This window comes from Syngnathoides biaculeatus, chromosome 2 (genome assembly GCF_019802595.1).
Source record: "Syngnathoides biaculeatus isolate LvHL_M chromosome 2, ASM1980259v1, whole genome shotgun sequence".
NCBI lineage: Eukaryota > Metazoa > Chordata > Actinopteri > Syngnathiformes > Syngnathidae > Syngnathoides > Syngnathoides biaculeatus.
The window spans coordinates 3030040-3053804 of NC_084641.1; the positions used below are offsets into that span (position 1 = coordinate 3030040).

A 23765-nucleotide genomic window follows, 5' to 3' on the forward strand; every position below is an offset into this window, starting at 1 on the left:
TACTAAACGACTTCATTTCTTTCCCAAAATCTTTGAGCAGTTTTCTTTTTCCTCTGTGAGCCAATTTTTGTCTGTGTGTCTGTCTAAGGCCATGGTGTTATAGCTTATACAATACGATTTTGTCATCAAACAGATGATTGAGAATCAAGCAGACCTCAGGAATGCTCATGGTAAAATAGTTGCTCTGAAACAACGTCTCAAGCAGCTGGAGAGTTCCCAAACACCCAATTTAGGAAAGCCAATTGATGGCATGACTGCAGAGATTGAGACCCTTCAAACACAAGTAAGTTAACCAAAGCATTTACAAAATTGTGGGAACCCACATGGGCCAACTGAAGGCACCTTTGTTTAACCCATGAAACATATTGGTCTTGACGGTGTTGCCCTTGGTGGAAAAGGAGAGTTGGTGGTTCTGATCCCTGCACAAAAGCTTGTCGTCAGTGTGGCCTCTGGGCAAGACACTTAATCCACATTGCCTGTCAATGAATGTGGTTGAATGTTAGGTAGTGGCTGAAGACTGAGAATGGCAGCCATACTTCCATCAGGCTGCCCTAGGGCAGGTGTGGCCTCCACAAGTTTCATGTTAAAAACCAGTCCATACCAACACACATCCACACAGACGCATACATGGGCGGGTATACACAAACAAAGATTAAAAAGTAGGAAAAAATAATGTAATGACTTATGGCTGAGGGCAGAGAAACTAGGAAATGCCACCTCTGGAAGCTGGAGATTTTAGCTGTCTTGGTGCAAAAAAAATAATAGTTTTGTGACTGTGTTACATTACTCTTCAAAACCTGATCAATATAGTAGCTGCTATTGAATAACATTGGCCATTGGCGCTGTACAAACCACAAGCTATAAAGATGCCTTTTTTTAATGTAATATTTAAAGTGGGACTGTCATCCCTATAAACATTCTAAAATAGATATTGTAATGAAAAATACATATAACAGTATTCACTTCAATGTCTATATAAAAAAAATGTGAGCGGATCGTGCATCATCCATGCGCAAAGTTATGCAATTGAGTGTCCCTCAACATGCAAGTGGTCGCCATATCAGTTGCATCCTCTGTCCTTGACATTATCGTCACTTCCGCTGTTGAAAACGCGCAGTGCCTGCTACTATGGATGCTGAACAACAGAGATATTCGGATTTTTCCGATGCCCCTTCTGACACTGACGCTCTTTTCGAAAAAGACAACACCACACAACCGAGTGAAGTTACCGGTGCTGCTTTAGGGGGGTGATCACAGACGACGGAGTACTGAGCAACACAGTCGAGCCGGGGTGCTTTATGCGCGCACGCGACTGAGTAACGCATTCTCGGCTGGGTTCTTCAGAGCCGCCTCAGTCGCAAAGCCTGACGCGCAGCCTTCGCAGAAGCTGTGACCGCCGAACGCGGCGCCTCAGCCGGTGTGGCTGATTTTCGCCGCCGTGGTGGCATATAATGGAGCCGAGACATTCTGCTTTTCGAGGGTTGTTCACAGCCACCGCAGTACGCGATGAACACTATCGAGACAAGGCTGAGTGAGACATTGTTGGCTGGGCGACGCGCACAACCACACATTTCATACGTGGATCTTTTGTTACCTTATGAGAGAGACAGATCACGTGGTCCGCCCCAAACTATTTTTTTTTTTAGTAGCTGTATACACCCCTACCTGTTATTTGGAACCCACGAAGCTCTCGTCCTCTGCACCTGCGCAATCCACTTTTCACAACGAACAGTTTCAAACTAATGGTTAATTCCATTCTCCTGAGTGTTCAAGCAATGTCCACCAATGCAATGAGCCGGCATTTTGGCTAACATGAAGGAACAACGAGCTACCTTCCCGGAGGTAAAACTAATGGAAACAAATGAGTCCACAAGGGGGCGCCGCTGTCCTGTACGTCACTTCCTGCTTCTTCTCAAAAACAAATCCCTGAGAGGATTTTCATGGCGGGAGTTATAAAAAGCTGTATACGTCAAGATCATGTTTTGTGGTGAAAAAACACATGGGACCATATTGGCTGTGGGGTTTTCATTAATAATACAGCAAAAATCATCCATTTCATGGCAGTCCCACTTTCAGAGGGCATACAACACATTTTGACAGAAGAATCAGAATCCGCTGTCAGAATACTCTTTAAGTGGCTGGCAGGATTTGAATGTTTTCTTTTTGAAGTTCAAGTAGTTAGCATTTGTTCATGTTGAAATTGATTCTCAGAACCAGGCTGGCTCAAGAGAGGATGATAATTCTACAGGAAGAGGTAGACCAGTTGAGGATTGGAAACTGAGAAGCTGGCAAATTTCAAGAGCTTCATCAGGCATTTATTTTCTTTGTGAACATAGATCAAAAGCTTTCTATCAATACACAGCTTTTTATCAATACACTCATTCTCTTGACTCATCCTATTGTACTGATATTACACCGTACTGTATATACACTCATAAGTATTGTAATTGATCCAAAGTATTACATTTTCACAGATTCAAAAGCTGTCTAAGGACCTTGAGTCTGTCGTAACAGATCGTGACCACGTCCAATCTAAGATGGAGAAACTCGTGTGCCAAGTAACATCTCTCAGTGAAGAACGAAATCAACTACAGAACCAACTTGAGGTACTGATACAGGAGAGCAGCCAGTTTAGCGTAGAACGAGATATGATTGCAGGAATGGATCAACTTGAAGTTTGTTTGATACAATTCCACTTGTAAGAAATTGTTTCAGTATTTAGCTTTAACCATTTTCTGAAGTTAAGCTGTATGACATACTATACTGACATGAGTGAAAGTAATGTGGTTTTAATGGGAACACAAACTAATGCTATCAATCCATATGATAATGCAGATTAAGTGGTAAATGTCAAACTGAATTACAATCAAAGTATGAGGTTCTTGGGGAAATATGGCTTTCATTTATGTACAGTCAGGGTCAGGTGTTTTGATTTTTGCACAAAGCCCTAATTTTGCCTACACTTCAAGCTTTCGCTGCAGGTGATCACAATATTTCAACTTTTTTTTCATTTCCATCTTTACAGAGAGCAGCTTTAACAATGAAATGTGCATGTGTTCAAGCTGAGAAAAATGTCCTAGTTGCTGAGAAAAGCTCTGACGTGTTGGAGAAGCTTACTTTCAGAGAGATGTCTCTTAATGAGGAGCACCCTGTGTTGCAAAAGACAATGGAGATTCTTAGGCAGGAGAAAAATGAGCTTGCAGCGAAGCTGAAGGATGTGACAGCAACATATGAAGCAGAGGTTTGTCATGCAAATATTGACAGGTTGTTTCATAAGACTCCATGTTATACATCTTACTAAACAAATGGATTTGACTTTTTTTTTTTCCTTTGTAGAAAATGCATTTTCTCGAGAAAATTGACCTAACTGAAGCTGAGAGAGATGCTCTCCTGGCTGAGAATGAAAATGGGCGGTGCTTGACTGAGGAATTGGAGGAGCTGACTTGCAAAGTAAATTCTGCTAGTGGTGACCGAGCTGAATTGCAGGAGACATTGGAGATACTCAGTCAGGAGAAAAATGAGCTTGCAGCAAGGCTCGAGCATTTGACAGGAACTTATCAGGCAGAGGTTTGTCAAAACTGGAACTGTTTTTATTACTCCACATTATCGTAGATCTGACTAAATGCATTAACTATTTTTTCTTTGTAGAAAATGCATTTTCTTGAGAAAATTGAACTAGCTGAAGCTGAGAAAGATGCTCTACTGGCTGAGAATGAAAATAGGCGGCGCTTGACTGAGGAATTGGAGAAGCTGACTTGCAAAGTGAATTCTCTCAGTGGGGAGCGAGCTGAATTGCAGGAGATATTGGAGATACTCAGTCAGGAGAAAAATGAGCTTGCAGTGAAGTTTGAGGATGTGACAGGAACTTATCAAGCAGAGGTTTGTTGTCAAAACTGGAACTGTTTTTATTACTCCACATTATAGTACAACTTACTAAATGGATTGACTAATTTTCCTTTGTAGAAAATGCATTTACTTGAGAAAATTGAACTAGCTCAAGCTGAGAAAGATGCCCTACTGGCTGAGAATGAAAATAGGCAGCGCTTGACTGAGGAATTGGAGAAGCTGACTTGCAAAGTGAATTCTCTCAGTGGGGAACGAGCTGAATTGCAGGAGATATTGGAGATACTCAGTCAGGAGAAAAATGAGCTTGCAGCAAGGCTCGAGCATTTGACAGGAACTTATCAGGCAGAGGTTTGTCAAAACTAGACCTTTTTTTATTACTCCACATTTTCGTACATCTGACTAAACGCATTAACTATTTTTTTATTTGTAGAAAATGCATTTTCTTGAGAAAATTGAACTAGCTCAAGCTGAGAAAAATGCTCTACTGCCTGAGTGCGAAAGTAGATGGAGCTCTGCTGAAGAATTGGAGAAGCTGACTTGCAAAGTCAATTCTCTCAGTGGGGAACGAGCTCAATTGCAGGAGATATTGGAGATACTCAGTCAGGAGAAAAAGGAGCTTGCAGCAAAGCTTGAGGATGTGACAGGAACTTATCAAGCAGAGGTTTGTTGTCAAAACTGGAACTGTTTTTATGACTCCACATTATACTACAGTTTACTAAACGCCTTGACTAATTTTCCTTTATAGAAAATGCATTTACTTGAGAAAATTGAACTAGCTCAAGCTGAGAAAAATGCTCTACTGGCTGAGAGGGAAAGTAGATTGAGCTCTGCTGAAGAATTGGAGAAGCTGACTTGCAAAGTCAATTCTCTCAGTGGGGAACGAGCTCAATTGCAGGAGATATTGGAGATACACAGTCAGGAGAAAAAGGAGCTTGCAGCAAAGCTTGAGGATGTGACAGGAACTTATCAAGCAGAGGTTTGTCGTCAAAACTGGAACTCTTTTTATGACTCCACATTATAGTACAGTTTACTAAACGCGTTGACTAATTTTCCTTTATAGAAAATGCATTTACTTGAGAAAATTGAACTAGCTCAAGCTGAGAAAAATGCTCTACTGGCTGAGAGGGAAAGTAGATTGAGCTCTGCTGAAGAATTGGAGAAGCTGACTTGCAAAGTCAATTCTCTCAGTGGGGAACGAGCTCAATTGCAGGAGATATTGGAGATACTCAGTCAGGAGAAAAAGGAGCTTGCAGCAAGGCTCGAGCATTTGACAGGAACTTATCAAGCAGAGGTTTGTCGTCAAAACTGGAACTGTTTTTATGACTCCACATTATAGTACAGTTTACTAAACGCGTTGACTAATTTTCCTTTGTAGAAAATGCATTTACTTGAGAAAATTGAACTAGCTCAAGCTGAGAAAAATGCTCTACTGGCTGAGAGGAAAAGTAGATTGAGCTCTGCTGAAGAATTGGAGAAGGTGACTTGCAAAGAAAATTCTCTCAGTGGTGAACGAGCTCAATTGCAGGAGACATTGGAGATACTCACTGAGGAGAAAAATCAGCTCACCACAAAGCTGGAGGACATGACAGAAACCCATGAAGCAAAGGTTTGTTACATTAATACAGTCAGGTTTCTTTTTATAAGTCCATGTTATAGCTTACTGAACAAATAAAGTGACTAATTTCTTTGTAGAAAGTGCATTTAGTTGAGCTATTAGCATTAGCTGAAGCTGAAAGAGATGCTCTACTGGCTGAGAAGGAAAGGAGACTGAGCACTGCTGAAGAATTGGAGGAGCTCACTCATAAAGTGAATTCTCTCTGTGTGGAACGAGCTCAATTACAGGGGACACTGGAAATACTCAATCAGGAGAAAAGTGAGCTTTCAGTGAAATTGGAGGATATGACGGGAACCTATGAAGCGGAGGTTTGTTGCAATGTTAATGGTGTAAGTTTGTTTCTATGACTTCAGCTTATTAAATAAACGAACTTCCTTTTTCTTTGTAGAAAATTAATTTATTTGAGAAAGTAGCACTAGCTGAAGCTGAGAGAGATGCTCGACTGGCTGAGAAGGAAAATGAATGTAAGAACTCCGCTGAGAAATTGCAGAAGCTGACATCCCAATTGATGTTTCTCAGTGGGGAACGAGCTCAGATGCAGGAGATACTGGAAGAACATGAACGTGACAAGAAACAGATCAAAGTAGAGCTACAGGACAAAATGAGCATGGTACAATTCTGCAGTCATTTTGCCATTCAAGGCATGTGTGTGTGCGCCCGTGTTTGTGTGTGTGTTTTGTATACCGTATTTTCTGGATGACAGCACACACCGGTTAATAGGCTCTGCCTGCTCTGTAGCGTCCCTCCCCTTTCCCAAACACAAGTTGTCCCGGACCATTTGCCGTGGTATACCGTACTTGTATGTTGTAAAAATTTTATATTCACACATACTTTGTAAATGTTTATTTACATAACTTGGTTCCTAACAGTGTTTGATAACAGTCGCAAATGCGCTCCAACACAAGTCATTTTTACTCATCCTCCTCCTGTTCACTGAAACCACTGATTTATGGGGGTTGAAAAGCCTCAAAGTCTCACATTTCGCTGTTGTGCTGTCATTTTCATCTTGAGTTCACCACCTGACCTTGTGCTGTTCGCCTCTCGTAGCAGTCCACCCTTTTAATCCTTGAGTGATAGTAGATTCTCTTCTCATGTAGCAGTCCAGACTTTTAATCAGTTAGTGATAGTCGATTCCTTCATGCTGCTCAACGCATTTTAAATCTACTAGAAGACCTTCACATGCATCTGATTTTTGTGAAATAGGTTAAATTAATTCAATTTAAAATATTTTGCCTTTTGTGGGTGTCATGCACCACTCTGCTTTGAGGGCCTCCCCCACGTCTACACGTCCCCCTGTAACGTCTGCATTCTGTCCTCTCATGTTCGCGTTTTCTCTTCTTTTCAACAAATGTTCCCAGACAGTTACAGATTTTGGACATTTTGTCTACTCCGACTCCTTTCTCAGGGAGGGGGAAAAAAAAAATAAAAAAAATAAATAAATATACTGCAAAAAACATTTTTTTTGTCTTGCTGTCTGAAGTAAAATCAGGCTACTTCTCCTGTTTCAGGTCAGTCAGGAAAATAATTTTTTAAAATGCCACAGTAAGGAGAGAGAATTTCTTTGAGAATTTTATAGTTTCGAGGTCAAAAGTTTATATACACAATGTACTGGGCCTTTAAAGTACACTGGAAATCCTAGATGTCCTGCATTTGGAAGCTCATTATAGATTAACTGACGGCACACCTGGGGGTTTATTTAAGAAGCTTTTCGTAAAATAGACGGCATCATGAAGAAAGAACATTACCGTACATAGATTAAGGCAACATCTCAAGACATCAGCCAGGAAGAGAAAACTTGGGCACATAAGGGTCTTTCATATGGACAATGACCCTAAGCATACTGCCAAAATCTTTAAAAACTTGAAGTGCCCTTCGCAAAGCCCTTATCCGGATACCATTGAATATTAATTGGGCCGGCTTGAAAAGGCATGGGAGAGCAAGGCAACCGACAAACCTGGCTCATTTACACTAATTCTGTCAAGAATAATAGGGCGATCTGTCAGAAGCTTGTGTAAGGTTACCCCCAAAATTTGACCTGAGTCGTGCAGTTCAAAGGAAACTCTACTCAATAATAAGGAAATGTATTTTAATGTTTGACCTCGAAGAAAATCTTTATGTATCGCTTACATATATTGATTGTCTTTAGGTGCAGCAGCTGGAGGAGCAAGTAAAATTATTAAAGAAAAACCAATCAGAGGTTCAAGCTGAGGCAAACACGTCACAGCAGGTTTGTTATCAACTGTTTGGTTGTATTTGTTAGTTGACGCTCATAGTTTTCTCTTCCCCGATATTCTTTTTTTCAGTTGCTAACGGAAGCAAAGGCAACTATTTCTGTACTCAATCAGAAGCTTAAACGGAGTGACCAGAACATGACTGATTCCAAGGTGACAGCATCATCAAGGTTACACGATTCAACTGTGCAGCTTGAGGTAAATCTGTCACATTCACCCACCCACTGAACTAAAATGTATTCCTTTTACTAAAGCCCCTCTTGCTGAAATGTGCATCTTTGTGGGGGGAAGTCCTGTCTCATGCATATGTGGCACTCTTCACTGTATTCCTTCTACTGCTGGTTCAGTGCTGAATACGCCTGTCATGATAACTAGAGGCTGAGCTAGGGGGTGGCTACTTGAGCACACAGTCAAACTGCTTCCTTATACTTGTGTGGTCGGCGACTGTGCTGACGTCACTCCCACGATCCTGCATGATGTTTGCCTTTATACTTGACCACAACTCATGCGGTCAAGACCAGATGAGCTGCCAGAATTGTTGTGAAATCAAATGTTTGATTTCATAGGAGACCTTTCAGTGACTCATTTAAATGCTCACAATTGAGAAAAATTGTCATGTAGCTTAATGCCACAGAACTCTGAGTACTCCTCTCCAAAATGTTTGGATACTGCTACATATGTCCACAACAATCACTGAAACTATCAAAATTAGTTCCCCAATATTTTAGAAGTTATGAAACGTTAGTGTTTTCCTCGTCAAAGAACTGTCCTGGTGTCTGTGCTGCACCAGCTTGTAGCGGATCATGCGTTAATACAGTGGTGGGATAAATATTTGATCCTTTACTGAATTTGTCATTTTACCCACTGACAAAGCCAAGACCATTTTTAATGGTAGGTATGTTTTAATAGGGAGAGACAATATCAAAAAGAAAATCACATGGTAAAAGTGTGTCATGCCCGTCCACAAAAAGTTTGGAAGTTGGTTTTATATAAAATGAAGCTATTGGTATTTTATTTCAAAATCATTTCTATATTTGAAGAGTTCAGATACAAAACCAGCGCTCCAAAACATTTACAACCTGCTCAAATCAAACTGCCATGAAACAATATATCCCATGTATTACTGGACTAAAAACATCATGTGTGCACCAATAAATGTGGATCAGGTCACGTATCAAAAGTTGCGCTGCCCAGGAAAGCAAACTTTTATTTACTATACGTAACCTTTTGTGGCTTTGTTGCTGTTATCCTTCCAAAGTCATCGAAAATCTCGACAAAATGGACGAATCAATTTTGTTCTCAACTGGGAAACGCAGACTGCAGCCGGTTAATTCTACCAGTTTTAACAAGAAACTTGACATAGCGGGGATGATAAAACTCCAACAATCGCTTGTCAACACAAGAATTTATCATGTGCGGAGTATATGGAAATTATGAAGAATATCAGTGCGTGCCACTAGTACGGCAAAGACTGGAATAGCAATGTCTATAAATCTGAGACGGCTGATTTCACCAAGAGCCAGCACACTTCAAAATCAGTGAGACACTTTGTCCTATCTACAGTGGCTTGTGAAAGTATTCGGCCCCCTTGAACTTTTCAACCTTTCGCCACATTTCAGGCTTCAAATATAAAGATATAAAATAATTTTTTGGGCGCAAGAATCAACAACAACTGGGACACAATTGTGAAGTGAAACGAAATTTATTGGATATTTTGTACTTTATTTTTTTTTTTTAAACAAATAAAAAAATGAAAAGTGGGGCGTGCAATATTATTCGGCCCCTTTACTTTCAGTGCAGCAAACTCACTCCAGAGGTTCAGTGGGGATCTCTGAATGATCCACTTTTGACTGATGATAAATAGAATCCACCTGTGTCTAATCAAGTCTCCGTAGAAATGCACCTGCTCTGTGATAGTCTCAGGGTTCTGTTAAAAGTGCAGAGAGCACCATGAAGACCAAGGAATATACCAGACAGGTTCGAGATACTGTTGTGGAGAAGTTTAGTCGGATTTGGGTACAAAAAGACTTCCCAAGCTTTCAGCATCTCAATGAGCACTGTGCAAGAAATCTTATTGAAATGGAAGGAGTATCAGACCACTACAATTCTACCAAGACCAGACTGTCCCTCTAAACTTTCACCTCAAACAAGGAGAAGACTGATCAAAGATCCAGCCAAGAGGCCCATGATCACTCTGGATGAACTGCAGAGCTCTATAGCTGAGATGTGAGACGCTGTCCAAAGGACAACAATCAGTGGTACACTGCACAAATGAGAAGAAGAAAGCCATTTCTCAAAAATATCCATTAAAAAGTCTTATTGAAAGTTTGCCACCAGCCACCTGGGAGACACACCAAATATGTGGAAGAATGTGCTCTGGTCAGATGAAACCGAAATCGAACTTTTTGGCCACAATGCAAAATGCCTCATAGTTTGGGCCTGCTTTTCTTCAGCAGGGACAGGGAAGATGGTTCAAATTGATGGGAAGGTGAATGGAGCCAAATACAGGACCATTCTGGAAGAAAACCTGTTTGAGTCTGCAAAAGACCTGAGACTGGGACAAAGATTTACTGTATCTTCTAAACCGTAGAAAAAAAGTGATAATAGGTAAAAGTGGCATAATTCATTTGTTCAGTAGATTCCTTTCCCTAATTTGATGTAACTGCACCATTTTATTTGCTTTTCGATAAGTTGTTGCTGTTTGGCAGAAAATTGTGATTTAGAGGTTTTTACCAAAAGATGCAGACAGCTTTTAGCTGGTTTTACGCCTAAGATATTGTCAGATTCCGCTTATCCGCAGGACTAATTGGGAGAAATGTCCTGACCTCTCCAGTTAAAGGGTTAAACTACCCCTTTACCCCAGCCAACTCTTAACGGCGTATGTACAGAGGGACGGGAGCTTCTTAAGTCTGTGTCGAGATGAATTCGCCTAGGTGAACTAACTGCCTTTAGTTTTGCAGAGCCAATCTGGTTTGCCCTCACTTATCAATCCTTATCGAAGCCCAATTTAGTAATCAGGAATTTTAGGATTAAGGATTGTCAATCCAACTTGCCCTTCTTCGGTAACGACGTAATATCGCTGGTATTATCCTGCCATTACCTTATTATAGTAGTTGTTTTGCTCGTGCCCAATCGAAAATGAAGTAAAAAAATAAGCATCCCAAGTTACTCGAAGACTTCTGCCATCTTGTCCTACGACTATTACTCTGCAGAAAGGGACCGTCTCTTTGTCAGTGAAAAACGAACAAAGAGCCTTGGACTTCTGTATCCAAGGGTTTTATTATAGCTTTTGGGTGGAACATTCTAGAAGGTTTTGGCTTTACATACGCCCAGTGGGAAGTACCCCCTTTGTTATTCTGTCAGGCACCTTTTGCCATCCCTTGGTTGTTTTGTCATGCCCCTCTTAGCTTACTCAAAATAGGGCACGGCTCCCACTTCCCTTTACATCAACAAACAACAGGTGCATCCTCTAAATATAACCATTATCTTGCGTTTAGTTTCACACTAGTTCTTGAGCAATAGCGATAATTGTATCAACACTCTTGTGAATACGATTCTTTCATGCATTCAACAGGCTTGTTGTCGTTGGTCACACATTGCGTGTTGCCTTGTCTGTGAGAGACAGTCATACACAGGTTTTATTCTTTACACAAAGCAGTTTCAAAGCATCATTCTTCACTAATGGTTAAATGGAAAAATAGTGATTAAAAAATAAGATCAGTTGTTTGCAAACATCCTCTGTGGTAACTCAAGGGTGTCACAGGCTTCCTGTTCAGCAACCCAGCAATGCTGCAAACATTCTGTTTGTCACTTGCAGGCAACTGTGCTCCGCCGTTGAAAACCGCAGGGTGTGAACAGCTGCTGAAACGTATCCTGTTGATGTCTTTGTCAAAAATAAGATGAGAATACAAAGATATGAAAATAATTCGGTTTTTAATGTTACTGACTTTAGTATATGTATGTAATACAAAGATATGAAAATAATTGGGTTTTTAAGGTTACTGACTTTGGTATATGTATGTAATGCGGTGAGATGCTAAGTGGAAAGGCTACGTTTACTAGAGACCTTTGCCGTGCTGGTGACCCAATCAAGTATAATTTGGTTTGGCGACATCTGGTGTTCAATTCTCAGCTCAACACATGAACCCAAGCCAATTGCTATCAATTTGCTTCATTGCTATACGTGGCATGGCAACTTACTTGACAATTTCCATCCATCATTTTCTCATCTGCTTATCTTCACAAGGGTCGTGGGGAGTGCTGGAGCCTTATCCCAGCTCTCAACGGGTAGGAGGCCTTTACTGGTTTCCAGCCAATCGAAGGGCACATCAAGACAAACAGCCGCACTCACAATCACACCTAAGGGCAATTTAGAGTGTCTAATTAATGTTGCATTTTTGGGGATGTGGGAGGAAACCGGAGTGCCCGGAGAAAACCCACACAGGCACGGGGAGAACATGCAAACTCCACACAGGCGGGGCCGGGATTGAACCTGAAACCTCAGAACTGTGAGGCCAATGCTTCCCACCTGACCCACTGTGCAGCCCGCGTAAGATATTTGTTGGAAAATTTAATGCATAATAAATTATGATTTATGAAAATCTAATTTTATTCCATGACTCATCAGCTTCCATAAGCATTTTGTACTCCAAAAAAAAAAACTTGAATTACCTCAAAAGAACTTGATGGATGTAGCTAGTTTTGCATCTGAACTCATTTGTATTCCAGAAGCTATGCGTCTTTGGATTCTTTTGAGAAGTTTATTTAAAATATCAAAGAATAAAAGTGACCTCTTTCACTCGATCCCAATCAAGTGAAAATGACTTTTTTTGATCATGTGATCGGCTCGGAACATCCGTGATATGTGGGAATCTGACTTTAACACATACTTACTTCATTCATTGAAATGCATGATCATGAAATACAATGATCATTTTGTTATTTTCTGGATTTCGTTTTAGATATTCCTTCTCTCACTGTTAACATCAAACTACCATTACATTTATAGAGCACTCATGTTTTTGTCAGTGGGTGAACTAACAAAATCAGTGAGGGATCACTATCGTTTAGGGTCACTGTCATGCTGAAAATCTGAAGTTTCTTTTCCTTTAACACTTTATATTCAGTTTTTGTTACTTTTGTAAGTTGTTGAGCTATTGCTTACTCTTGATAGAAGTTGAAAAAATGTCAATTAACTACTCGACCACTCTCCCGCAAAATTTTGTCATTTGGTAGTTTTAATTGTTGAATCTTTACTAACAAGAGGTTGTGCATACTTATTGTTGGTTTTTAATTTATGCGTGTTAAGTGTTAACAGTAGGACTCTTTTTTTTTTAAAACACGGATTGGTCAATTCTTCTCATACGCATGTTATCCATTTACAGGAGTTATTTGGGAGATTCCAGCAATTTGTAGACGCATGCATCGATTCTCAACACGAAGTGAAAGAGGAGCAGGCTGAATATTTTCTGAATGACAAGCACTCCTTTCCTCAAGCCACATATATCGCTCACAACATGGTGTGCGGCCTGGGACACAAGAATTTCATGACTCTCTCTACTATAATTGTAAACCATTTGCTCATTTAGGATTTCCTAAAGTCTGTTTTTGTACAATATTTACAACATTATGTTCTTTCCTTTTTCAGGATGCCCTTCTGAAAAAGGCTCAGCTGTACACGATCAATTTTCGGCAGTTAGTCAGATGTGATTTGTCTAGCTTTGAGGAGTGGCGCTTGCAAGATATGTTGCAATGCAGATCACAGGCACCCACCTACACTCTGAAAGACCTGGACTGTTGCTCAGGTCGGGGGAACAGACTCTGCGAACTCATCCAAAAAAGACAGTTCTGTGTGCAGGTGAGGACTGCTGCAGGACTCAGGTTAAGCTCATTCAATTTAGGTTTAAAAAGGACAAGAACAGAACCTTTTTTTAGGTGACAAACCTTTTTTGGGATGGGGCTCGCAATTTCAAATTAGCAGATTTTCACTACTTGCGGCAAGGCTTGGTCTTCCGAGTGGACAATATTTATATTTTTTTATGTATTTGTTGGGAAAAACGTCTATTTACGTTTGTTATGCGCTTTTTCTGAAAATGCTGAAAGACTCTCACGATGGTGTCATTTATAGGATGAATTGAAAGTGTTTTGGGATTATGTTTGTTGTGTTAGTACATTTGTGGTTAATATACAACCCCAAAATGGCAGCATATGTTTCTCCAGGACCTGTATGTACCTTTTCAGCATTAATGGTAACTTCAAAGATGTGCAAGTTACCCATGCTATTGGCACTAATGCAGGCCCTTACCATCACAGATCCTGGCTTTTGAACTTTGCGTCCATAACAGTCCCGATGATTCTTTTCCTCTTTGGGCCGGAGGATACCACGTCCACAATTTGCCCCATGAATTTGAAATCTGGACTCGTCGGATTACAGAGCACTTTTCCACTTTAAATCAGTCCATCATAGATGAGCTCTGATCCAGAGAGGCCACTGGCATTTCTGGATCTTGTTGATAAATGGCTTTTGCTTTGCATAGTAGAGTTTTAAGTTGCAGTTACGGATGTACCTCAGAGTTGTATTTACTGACATTGGTCTGTGCAGTGTTCCTGAGCCTACATGGGAATGTCCTTTATACATTGTCAGTTTTTGATGCCGTGCTGCCTGAGCGGTTGAAGGATACTGGCATTCAATGTTAGTTTCCGGTCTTGCCGCTTACATGCAGTGATTCCTCCAGATTCTCATAACCTTTTGTAGATTCTGTTAACCATACATGATGAAATTTCTCTTTATTTGTGAATGACTGAGCAATTTTGGGTAGCCCCTTATTATACAGTCGTGGCATCCAACTGTTTCCCATTAGCCTGTTCATCCGTAGGACGTTCCAAACACATGTTTAATGAGCATACCTCAACTCTTTTTGACACTAGCTTTTTGGAACCTGTTGTAGCCGTAAAATTCTTGATTATTTGCTAAGAATAAAGTCAAGTTTGAATATTGAAAACAATTAAAAAAATATTTAATCGAATATAGGTTCAATGGTATTTGCAAGTCAATGTATTCTCTTTTTGTTTAAGACAACGTCCTAACTTCATTGGAATTGGGTTTGTAAGCCATTCAACAATTTGGGGCCATCAGTTCAAGTTTTATCGCTAAGGAAGTCAGGGCTTGGAATGATTTTACGAGTTTTAATTTGATCTTTTAATTGACAAGCATGCTTTGTTTTCCAGAAAATGGACAGCATTTTGAAGAAGCTCCGGAAGAGCTTAGATTCTTACCGCAATGAACATTCAGCAGATGTCCGAGAAAAGGCCAGGTTCTCAAAGCAGGTGCAGGATGAGTACAGCAGGTCACCAGTCGTCGCGAGTAGGCTCACCAGCCTCTTTCGGGTTGAGGCTGATAGTAGATCTGTGGTGTCACAAAACAGAACTATAATTTTAAAGGTATGTTTTTGGCACTTTTTGTTACCTATATTGGGCTTTTAATTTAAAAATAGGCCATTTTTTCCATTTGCTTAGACGGGGAGAAAAACTCGTTTGCCAGTGTACAACTCTTTAAACCACTGTAAGCTATAGCTATTATTTCTGTTGCAACTCATTGGCTTTTATTTTTTGTGATTATTGTTAAACCCCAACTATTTTATCTTTGTGGGAGGGAGGCTCATTGCCCTTTTGAACAACAAACCTCTAAAATTACATTACAAAAGCTCATCCTTTCTGAACCCCTGCAGGGCATCCTTGATGACTGGCAAGTCGAGGATCAGGAATTGCGGCAACTGAATGCGCAGGCTCAACGGCAGTTGCAAGAAGACAAAGACAAGCGTGTTACTCTGCAACATATGCTGGAGGAAACTCCAAGCTCAGAGCCATCTTTGCTTAGCAACAACCAGCAACGTGATCTACTTCGTCAATCTGAGGAGAATATAAAAGTAAGTGCAATATTTCACCTGAGTTTCATGACTTTCACACCATGCAACAGCAGTTAACTTCCCACGTCTTTAAGTAATAAACAGCCATTTGTATTACAGCGTTTTGACTTAAAAGCACATTGAGTTTAATTTAACACATTGTCTAACAAACCAGAATTTTACCAAATACTAACTAATGTAAGAACAAATGCATCGGACTCTAGCTAGTTATTCCAGCAAGGCCCAGATAGTTCAAAATATCCCCTACAAAGCTGTAAGTGGTATGCGGCAGGAAATTATTACGATTGCTTTTCTTGCCATGTAGTCCTAATTTGAGCCACATTGCACAATTCAGAAGAACAGAACAGCAAGAAATAACCCACAATCAGAAAGTTATGTTTTCTCAACTGCCTGGATTGGAGAAAAGCAATTACTGTGTAATCTTTACTTGTCCGATAATGCAAAATAACTAGTACCCAGTGTGATGGTAATAAACAATAGAAATAATTAAAAGGAATGCTGACGTAATTCTTCAGTGTAATATCACACTATACTACAACATTGTTTACTGACAGAGATGCAGTGTAATGTAGAGTAAAAAGATAGAGAAAAGGTCCACAACTACTCTAAAATACAGCAGTAATTGTTCTCACAGAGCAGAAAGAGTGCCTGTATGTCTTTTGAGGGTTAAAACGTCATAGCTAACCTTAATGAAATGTCTTTGCTCATTTCAGTTTGGCTTGTGTGGTGTTTCACTTTAGTCTATGAAACCATTAAAATAGTGGACTTGAGTTTTTTCTTTTTAATTCTTAAAACAGTGTCTTTTGAAGTGTCATGTTGATCAGGAACATACCCCCATTATAAGTAGAATTTCAATTCATGCCCTTAATCTCAGAAGTACAAGATTCTGAATCTGTTTTCACAGAAAGTGAAAAATGATGTTTGTGTTAAAGTGATATTTTCTTATAGTGGAAGCAGGAAGAAGAGGCCGAGATAAAAGCCAACAGTTGCGTCACTGACCACTCCGTGGCCATTCAGCAACTGAAGATGGAACTGCTGGCGAGCCAAGCACAAGTTGGACAGCTCGAGAACACAATCAAAACTCTCAAACAGTTGCAAGAGTCTGAGGTTTGACTTCAACTTTTCAGCATAAAAACTTCAAGGATTACTTCTACACAGGACTGAAATGTTTGTTAGACGACTGAACCTCTCGCTTTTTTTTTAAGCTCCAATTAATGTGAGGCAGTCACACAATCTAAAGCACTATCATGCACAGACAAGAATGATTTCACACGGTGTTCAAATGCTCTAACACCAATTTCCAACCTTCATGGAGCCAGGGCACATATTTTAAAATTTAAAAATCTCATGGCTCCCCTACAAAAAAATTACACAAAGTGGATTCATTGACAGACATCCTGCCATCTAATAGAAGAGCATTTTTGTTCTGACACTATGCCTCACTGGCATCATTAGATAAATAAAGATGTATAATTTCTTGGAAATAGTTTTTGAGCAATTAAGTAAAATTTGATTATTTCCCACAGCACTAATGTTCTCTGCCCGGCAGAGTGGTTGGGAATCACTGCTAACACACACGCAGCAAGCATTTAGGCTTTTCCTACCCACCAATAAAGACACAAGGTTAATGTTTGTGATACTGTGAAGACGTTTTATATAAATCGTCTCCGGTGACGTTCAACCTCCATGTCAAGCTCCCCCCACCTTTTATTGCTCTCTTATGTTGGCTTGTTGACTAAAATGGTAAAAGGCATTAGTGCATAAGTGCAATTAAGTGTTTACCTTGTTAGCTGTCTCAATGTTGGCATGGACTGTTGTTCCACACTAATTGACCCCTCCGTACAGGGCACTTAACCACGCCTCCTGAAGTGACGTCACGCCACGTGCGCTGACATCAGACAAACAATTAGCAAAAATATCGGCGCAGCAAGAAAAGAATAGAGCGAAACTGTCCGATTTACCGGCTTATTTCTCACTCGCATTCTTAGCTAACAGTGAAATATCGTTGAAAAGCAGACAGCAGAGCTTCAAGTATTTCAGCGAGCGGTATTTCAATGGTATTTACATGCATATAGACGGTGAAACCATTGATATTAGCGCAAGATCTTTCCAGAGTCAGAGGAAGACCGAGAAGCCACATAATAAAATATATTATAACCCAGAGACGAATTCGTCATTGAGAGTTTCCTATTTTCGTGTTACCTATCACACTTGTGTGCACAATCTGTATGTCTATCTGTATAGCTGTTTGTGAACCGCCGTATGAAGGAAAAGAAGGCGAGGCTTGATTTACGACTTGTTTCTCTTGTTTTCTTTGTGTAACGTCACGCGCTTCCATCAATAATTATTCTTGAATTAGTGCCGAATCTACGTAAGTCCCGACCGAGTACGACAATCACTTCTTTAGTGTCCTCAAACATCCTTCCTTCAGTCTTGGTGTCTCGGTGCACGTCGAAGGCTTTTAGGAATGCTAGTCCGGTTTAGCTTAGCTAATTAGCTGCGAACAAAAGGGACACGTTTGTGCAGTCAGATCATCGCAAAATATCGCTCAACACAGATCAAGTGTGACAATCATTCACACGTAGATATATATTATGCAAGCGAAGAGCTGCTAATTCATTTATATGAGACATTTATTGAAAAATAAATATAGGACTTACTTTCGTGCAAACATATCTGTTCCGGTTGATGGATTCAGTTGATCATGCGGTCTTCCACAAAGTTTTATCCATCAAAGACATTTTTCGTACTCTGTCTTCTGTTCCGGTTGATTTTAGATGGATTCAGTTGATGATGCGGTCTTCCACAAAGTTTGATCCATCAAAGACATTTTTCATACCGGGTCTTCGGTTTTGGAAAAGGTACAAATTGAACTCCACCAACTAGCCTTTCAGGATACCTGTCGTCGCTATTATAAAGTCCGTGACTACACCTCTGAACCATATCTATTATTAAAGAACCCAAATATGCGATAAAACGCCAACAGAAGCTATACTGGACCATTCAGCGTTGTCTGAAATCTGAGTCTGAGATTATGCAGATCTCTGGCCTCTGATTGGTCAGTGACGCGGATTGCGCAATTTCTACGGAGGGGTCAATTGAAAGTTGACTTGTGGTCTTCTGTGGTTTTTGACTCCTTCGTTGGTTTTCGCCACTTCTTTGGGGTCGATGGACTGAAACCGAACTGATGAAAATGGGAAACAAAATTTTTTAAATTTGAATGATTCTGGGAGAAGCAGAACATTAGTCCTGGTTCCTATAGTTTCTCGCTGCCAAATTCGTGTAGTCCCTTTTTCAAATGAAATTGTGTTGAATAGTATAGAACTACTTGTCAATTTGTTGTGTACTTGGCTTAGGTGATCTATAATTTTATGATTTCAGTCATACCTGCTCTCTAAGGGAAACCATAACATAATGTGGCCTGTGCCCAAAATGACTGACAATCCAGGTCTATTACTACTTACAACCTGTGCGGGACAGTCAAGGGATTCAATTCAGGTTTACCTGAAGCGTCAAGCAGCTAAAACACACACCACTAAAAAGCTCTTGCACATGACTGAAGTGTTCTCACACCAAGTCCATTTTCTTTTTGTCGCACACAACCCAAATACATTTCTATACACTACTGAATTCCTCTCACACACACCCACGTGATATTTTGTATGCGTATATGTACACAACTGAGCCCTGTATATGAGGTAATCCTGAATAGCACTGACTGCCATTTTTATAGAGTTTTACTGTTTTAGAAAAGTGAATCACCTTTTTCTGCTGAGCTGGAGAAAGTCAAAATGGAATTATTCAAGATGAAATTGGAGTTGAATGCTGCTTCTGAAAAGCATCGCCAAGAGTAAGGATCAGTCTAAAAGTATTAGCACAATATTCTCCCTAGTCTGATCCTTCTGCCCAAAACATTTGGCTCTCTCAGGATCCAGAAGATGACCATTGTTCTCAACGTGAAGGAAGAGTCGCTGAGGAAGCTGAAGGAAACCCTAAGGACACAACACCAAGGGGATGAGTCCTGTACGGCAGTGGTTCTGAAACCTTTTACACAAAGTACCACGCTAAGCGCTAACTATATTGAGTGTTGTGTTATTGGCTGTCGACCGGTTCCAGGTTCCAGCCTCTCCCCCGACGTTAGTTGGGAAACAATTGTGTAAATATCTAAGTCTGTCCATATCATAAAGCTAGTATCAAGTTTAGGTGGTTGAAAGGAGGCGAGGGAGTTCATTTTAAAGGTCTAATCCAGAGGAAATGTATTTTATTTGTCTATCATACAAATGTAGCTAAAATTTCATAATTTTAAAAAAATGTCAATCACTGAGATTTGCCAAATTCCGGTACTCTCTGGAATCTGACGTCACGTAATGACAACATTTAGCCAGAAAGTGAAAAAGCTAGCAACGATAATGAGGAAGTGTGTTGGATATGGCGGTTATGCGTCAAACGCTGACGGAGTCACTTTGCATTAATGGCCAAAACATGAACGGATAGGCAGGTTATGGACCAGGTTTGTGAAGAGGAAGCAGGCGCATTGGACTTACAAATCAAAGTGGACAGTAATATGTTCCAAGCCTTTCACGGAGGATTTCTTTGAAAACCCGGTGCAGCGTTAACTTGGCTTCGTTAGCAAGTAAGTACGTACGTGTTCAATTGTCGTCAATTGTGTTAAATTGTCGTCAATCGTATCCATGTGATGTGTAGGAGGTGATGAAATTTGGACACTGTATGAAGTTAGTGTACTGTTGACGCTGAGGTCTTCCTGAAATTCGACTATGGCAGTGTGTGCTCTCAAGTGTTGGGTGCATTATTTAAAATACGGGCTAAATCTTTAAACGCAGAACGATACCGAAGGTTTTGGTTTTTGTTTTACGCCAACTCAATCGCTAGTACAACAAACGACTCATTGTTGTGTGCAAGCAGCATCACACGTTTAAACATGTTTGAATTAGATTTCGTCAACAAGGTGTACGTAGATTTCTTGAGGCACCAATCAGTCTGTGTTTTGGGTGCAAACTTCCACGTCAACTTTGTCAGGTCTCGCCGAATCCCGTCCTTGTGCAGACCGTCACACTGGTATACATATATGGTTGAATTACACCTGCGAACTTGGAAAGAATGAGAAAATTCCTCCTCTTCAATTCTTATCTCTTCCACAGAGCATTCTGTACATTTTTGGTTGTTTGTCACTATGCTGAGTAGGGGCATACACTTCTCCTAGGTCTTATGGGCTGGATCGCTTATCTATGTTCTAGTTATTTATCTGTGGCAGTCTATGTGTAGCCGCTTACTGTGTTCCATGTCCTCGGAGTTCGATAATCATTCATTGCTTGATCTTTTATGCACGCACAAGAAGCCAGTAGCATTTACACATTCCATAAAAACTTCATCACTGCTGTCTATCTTCTCTAGATCCCACTCGCGTGTATGATTGTCTGTGTAGGAAGCAATTTCGTTATTGGGTTTTTCTTTGCGTGACGTCACACGGAAGCAGCTTCGACATATAATTTTTATAGTATAGTTTATAGTGTAATAATACAGAAATATTGGCAAGCTTTGGCAGTTTATTAACATTTTTTTTTTAGTCCTACAAGGTGAAGAGCTTTGTGACCGACTGCTAAATCCTCGAGGTGTGGTGAACAAGACCAGTCGTGGTCTACGTGAAAACAACCTGGAGGAGGAAGTGAAACATCTTCAAATTAAAATTGGTCATCTTGAGAAGTAAGATTAGCTCACACAGAAGAAGTAACGGGACACTGACATATGAGTTTGGTTTCCTGTTGACATATTCTGTCCCATTCCAGTGTTATTTCCAGTCAGCAGGCTGACCTTGCTAAATGGAAGAATAGAGCAATCAAGCTGAAGTTGAAAGCCAACAGGGATTTTAAGTCTTCCCCGCCCCATACGCCCACCAAACAGGGACCTTGTGTGTACCCTGACACCTTGCTTCAGTCACCAAGAAAGTTCTCAGTTGTGCCCCAGAAGTTGCAGGGTACCCCTATTGTGCTGCAGGATTCCCCAAAAATCCCACTCATTGACTCTCCAAAAAGCCAATTCTTTGACTTTGCTTCAAATGCAGACCTGCTCGCCAGAACTTGTCCCACACAGTTCTTTGATAACTCCAGCCTTGGAATTACTGCAGGTAAGCTTTATGAACAAATCCAACATTGTACTGCAGTTTATATGGTTTAAGGTGTTTATCTTTGCCAGTGGTTTTCAATATTCCCGTGGGCCGCTGCATCATGGTGGCAAGACTACTTACTGTGGTCATTCACATTTTGGAAGCTAACTGATACATTTGTGAGAGACTTGACTCCACTTACACATCTTGCACTCCTCTCAACATCTTAACAGAGATGTGGCGTGTCATGCTAAGAGTTTCTCTTCTCGACTCATTGTAGCGACTGACTTCATTTCAACTTTACAGCTTGGCTGAACTCAATTAATTAAAACAAACAAAAAAAATCTAAAGAATACAACTGTCGAGATTTTTGCAGTTTGTTACTATTCAAGAGTGACCAATGGTCAAGCAGAATAACAGAAGCTTGCCATTCTTGACCATTCTTTGTGACGACGGAAAAAGTCTGTGATTCCAATTTGATTTTGCCGTCTGCTTGCTTCCATTAAATTGGAATTTGTGATTACATTTGGTAGGAGCACATTTATTCAGTTGGCCCTTGCTAAAGTAGGTTCATTTATTTTGGTTTTGGCAGATTTATGTTTTTATAAATGATTATCGCTCAGTTTAAAAATCCATTTTTCCCTAACATGACAAATAGTCATGACTACAGTATAGATCAATATTTATTTTGGCAAGGTTTGTGCAGCCTTACCATACATAATACCATGCTTGGCAATGGTATTTTTAACTTGTACTGTATACAAACACTTTATCCCCCCGGCCTTCCCAAAAACTCCCACACTGGGTGGACTTGAAGAATCTTTGTGGTGGCCTCAGTATTGACTTGATCACCTTTATAGCGACGTGTCCCACATTTTAGATATCCATCTGTGTTAATACATGATTAATACAATATTTTTTTGTGTGCTTGATTGATTAAACAGTTTTAACTTTTGACACCCCTACTTGTTTTATAACCATAATTTTTCTGTCTCGGCAGGTTAAGGTGGAAAACAATTTGTGAACCCCATTTGGGTCATGTAAACCAATTCTTAATGGCTGCATTTGTTTTTTATTTTGCAGATACCAAACTAGATGAAAACTGCTCTCAGCCTCCAAGGCAGGATTGCATAACGCAGTAAACTGTTTATTTCATGTTGTTTTAAGCCTTGTTGTTTTGAGTATTTTTCCAAATTGTATAACACAGTAAACTGTTTATTTCATGTTGTTTTAAACCTTGTTGTTTTGAGTATTTTTCCAAATTCAATTAAAACCCTTTTTGACACTGTGATTTATTGATCTGTTCTGATTTCACTTATACTACACCTGTTTGATCTTATCAATATAAGACACCTGCCCACAACAGTCCCATTCCAAAACCCACTGTTGCCAAGGCCAAAGAGCTGTCAAAGGACACAAGAAACAACATTTTGTAGACCTGACCTAAACCTGAAATGCGTAAGAAGCTTGCGGTGAAGAAATCAACTATAGGATTGGCTTTGTTAGAAGCATTTCAAGGTCCAGGAGGGGCCTAGCCAGTCCCCCAGATCTCAACCTCATAGAAAATCTTTGGAGGGAATTGAAAGTCTGTGTTGCCCTGCAACAGCCCTAAAAACATAATTGCTCCTTTAGAGATCTGCATGAAGGAATGGGCCAAAATACCAGCAAGTGTGAGAGGACTTCCACAAAACCTTTCACTTCTGTCACTGCCAACAAGGGGGAGAGAACAAAATATTGATATGAACTTTTATTATTGACTAAATGCATATTTTCCACCTGAATATGTTTGTTTGACAATATTTGAAATTGACATTTTTCTCTCTCCTCCCCACCCCCTTCAAATTCATTCTCATATGTGAGGAGGTATAGCTATGATGGAAGTTCTTTTTCAGTAGAATTTGCACAACTGGTCCAGACTACTTTTTCAACCCACTGTACAGCCATATAATTAAGCGCAACATAATAATACACTAATAATAATAATACACTGTACTCTATTTTATTACGGTACCATTTAAGTTAAATAG

General features: G+C 40.1%; 1 protein-coding gene across 2 annotated transcripts in view; it reads left to right on the forward strand.

Moving 5' to 3' along the window:
- cenpe (centromere protein E) overlaps positions 1-23318 on the forward strand; it is a 38700-nt gene extending 15382 nt beyond the window's left edge. The window contains exons 25-48 of one of the 2 annotated variants that reach the window (XM_061813314.1): positions 134-283; positions 2475-2606; positions 3026-3241; positions 3337-3567; positions 3649-3879; positions 3964-4194; positions 4277-4507; positions 4592-4822; positions 4907-5137; positions 5222-5452; positions 5539-5769; positions 5850-6071; positions 7608-7688; positions 7765-7890; positions 13077-13259; positions 13340-13549; positions 14920-15018; positions 15420-15617; positions 16566-16724; positions 19367-19467; positions 19546-19640; positions 21203-21338; positions 21422-21759; positions 22822-23318. In XM_061813314.1, the coding sequence (XP_061669298.1) occupies positions 134-283; positions 2475-2606; positions 3026-3241; positions 3337-3567; positions 3649-3879; positions 3964-4194; positions 4277-4507; positions 4592-4822; positions 4907-5137; positions 5222-5452; positions 5539-5769; positions 5850-6071; positions 7608-7688; positions 7765-7890; positions 13077-13259; positions 13340-13549; positions 14920-15018; positions 15420-15617; positions 16566-16724; positions 19367-19467; positions 19546-19640; positions 21203-21338; positions 21422-21759; positions 22822-22880 (4353 nt within the window). In that variant the 3' untranslated portion in view covers positions 22881-23318. Of the gene's footprint in view, positions 1-133; positions 284-2474; positions 2607-3025; positions 3242-3336; positions 3568-3648; positions 3880-3963; positions 4195-4276; positions 4508-4591; positions 4823-4906; positions 5138-5221; positions 5453-5538; positions 5770-5849; positions 6072-7607; positions 7689-7764; positions 7891-13076; positions 13260-13339; positions 13550-14919; positions 15133-15419; positions 15618-16565; positions 16725-19366; positions 19468-19545; positions 19641-21202; positions 21339-21421; positions 21760-22821 lie in introns of both variants that reach the window. The other variant, XM_061813313.1, reaches the window with a different exon arrangement.
- Positions 23319-23765: the final 447 nt, after the last annotated feature.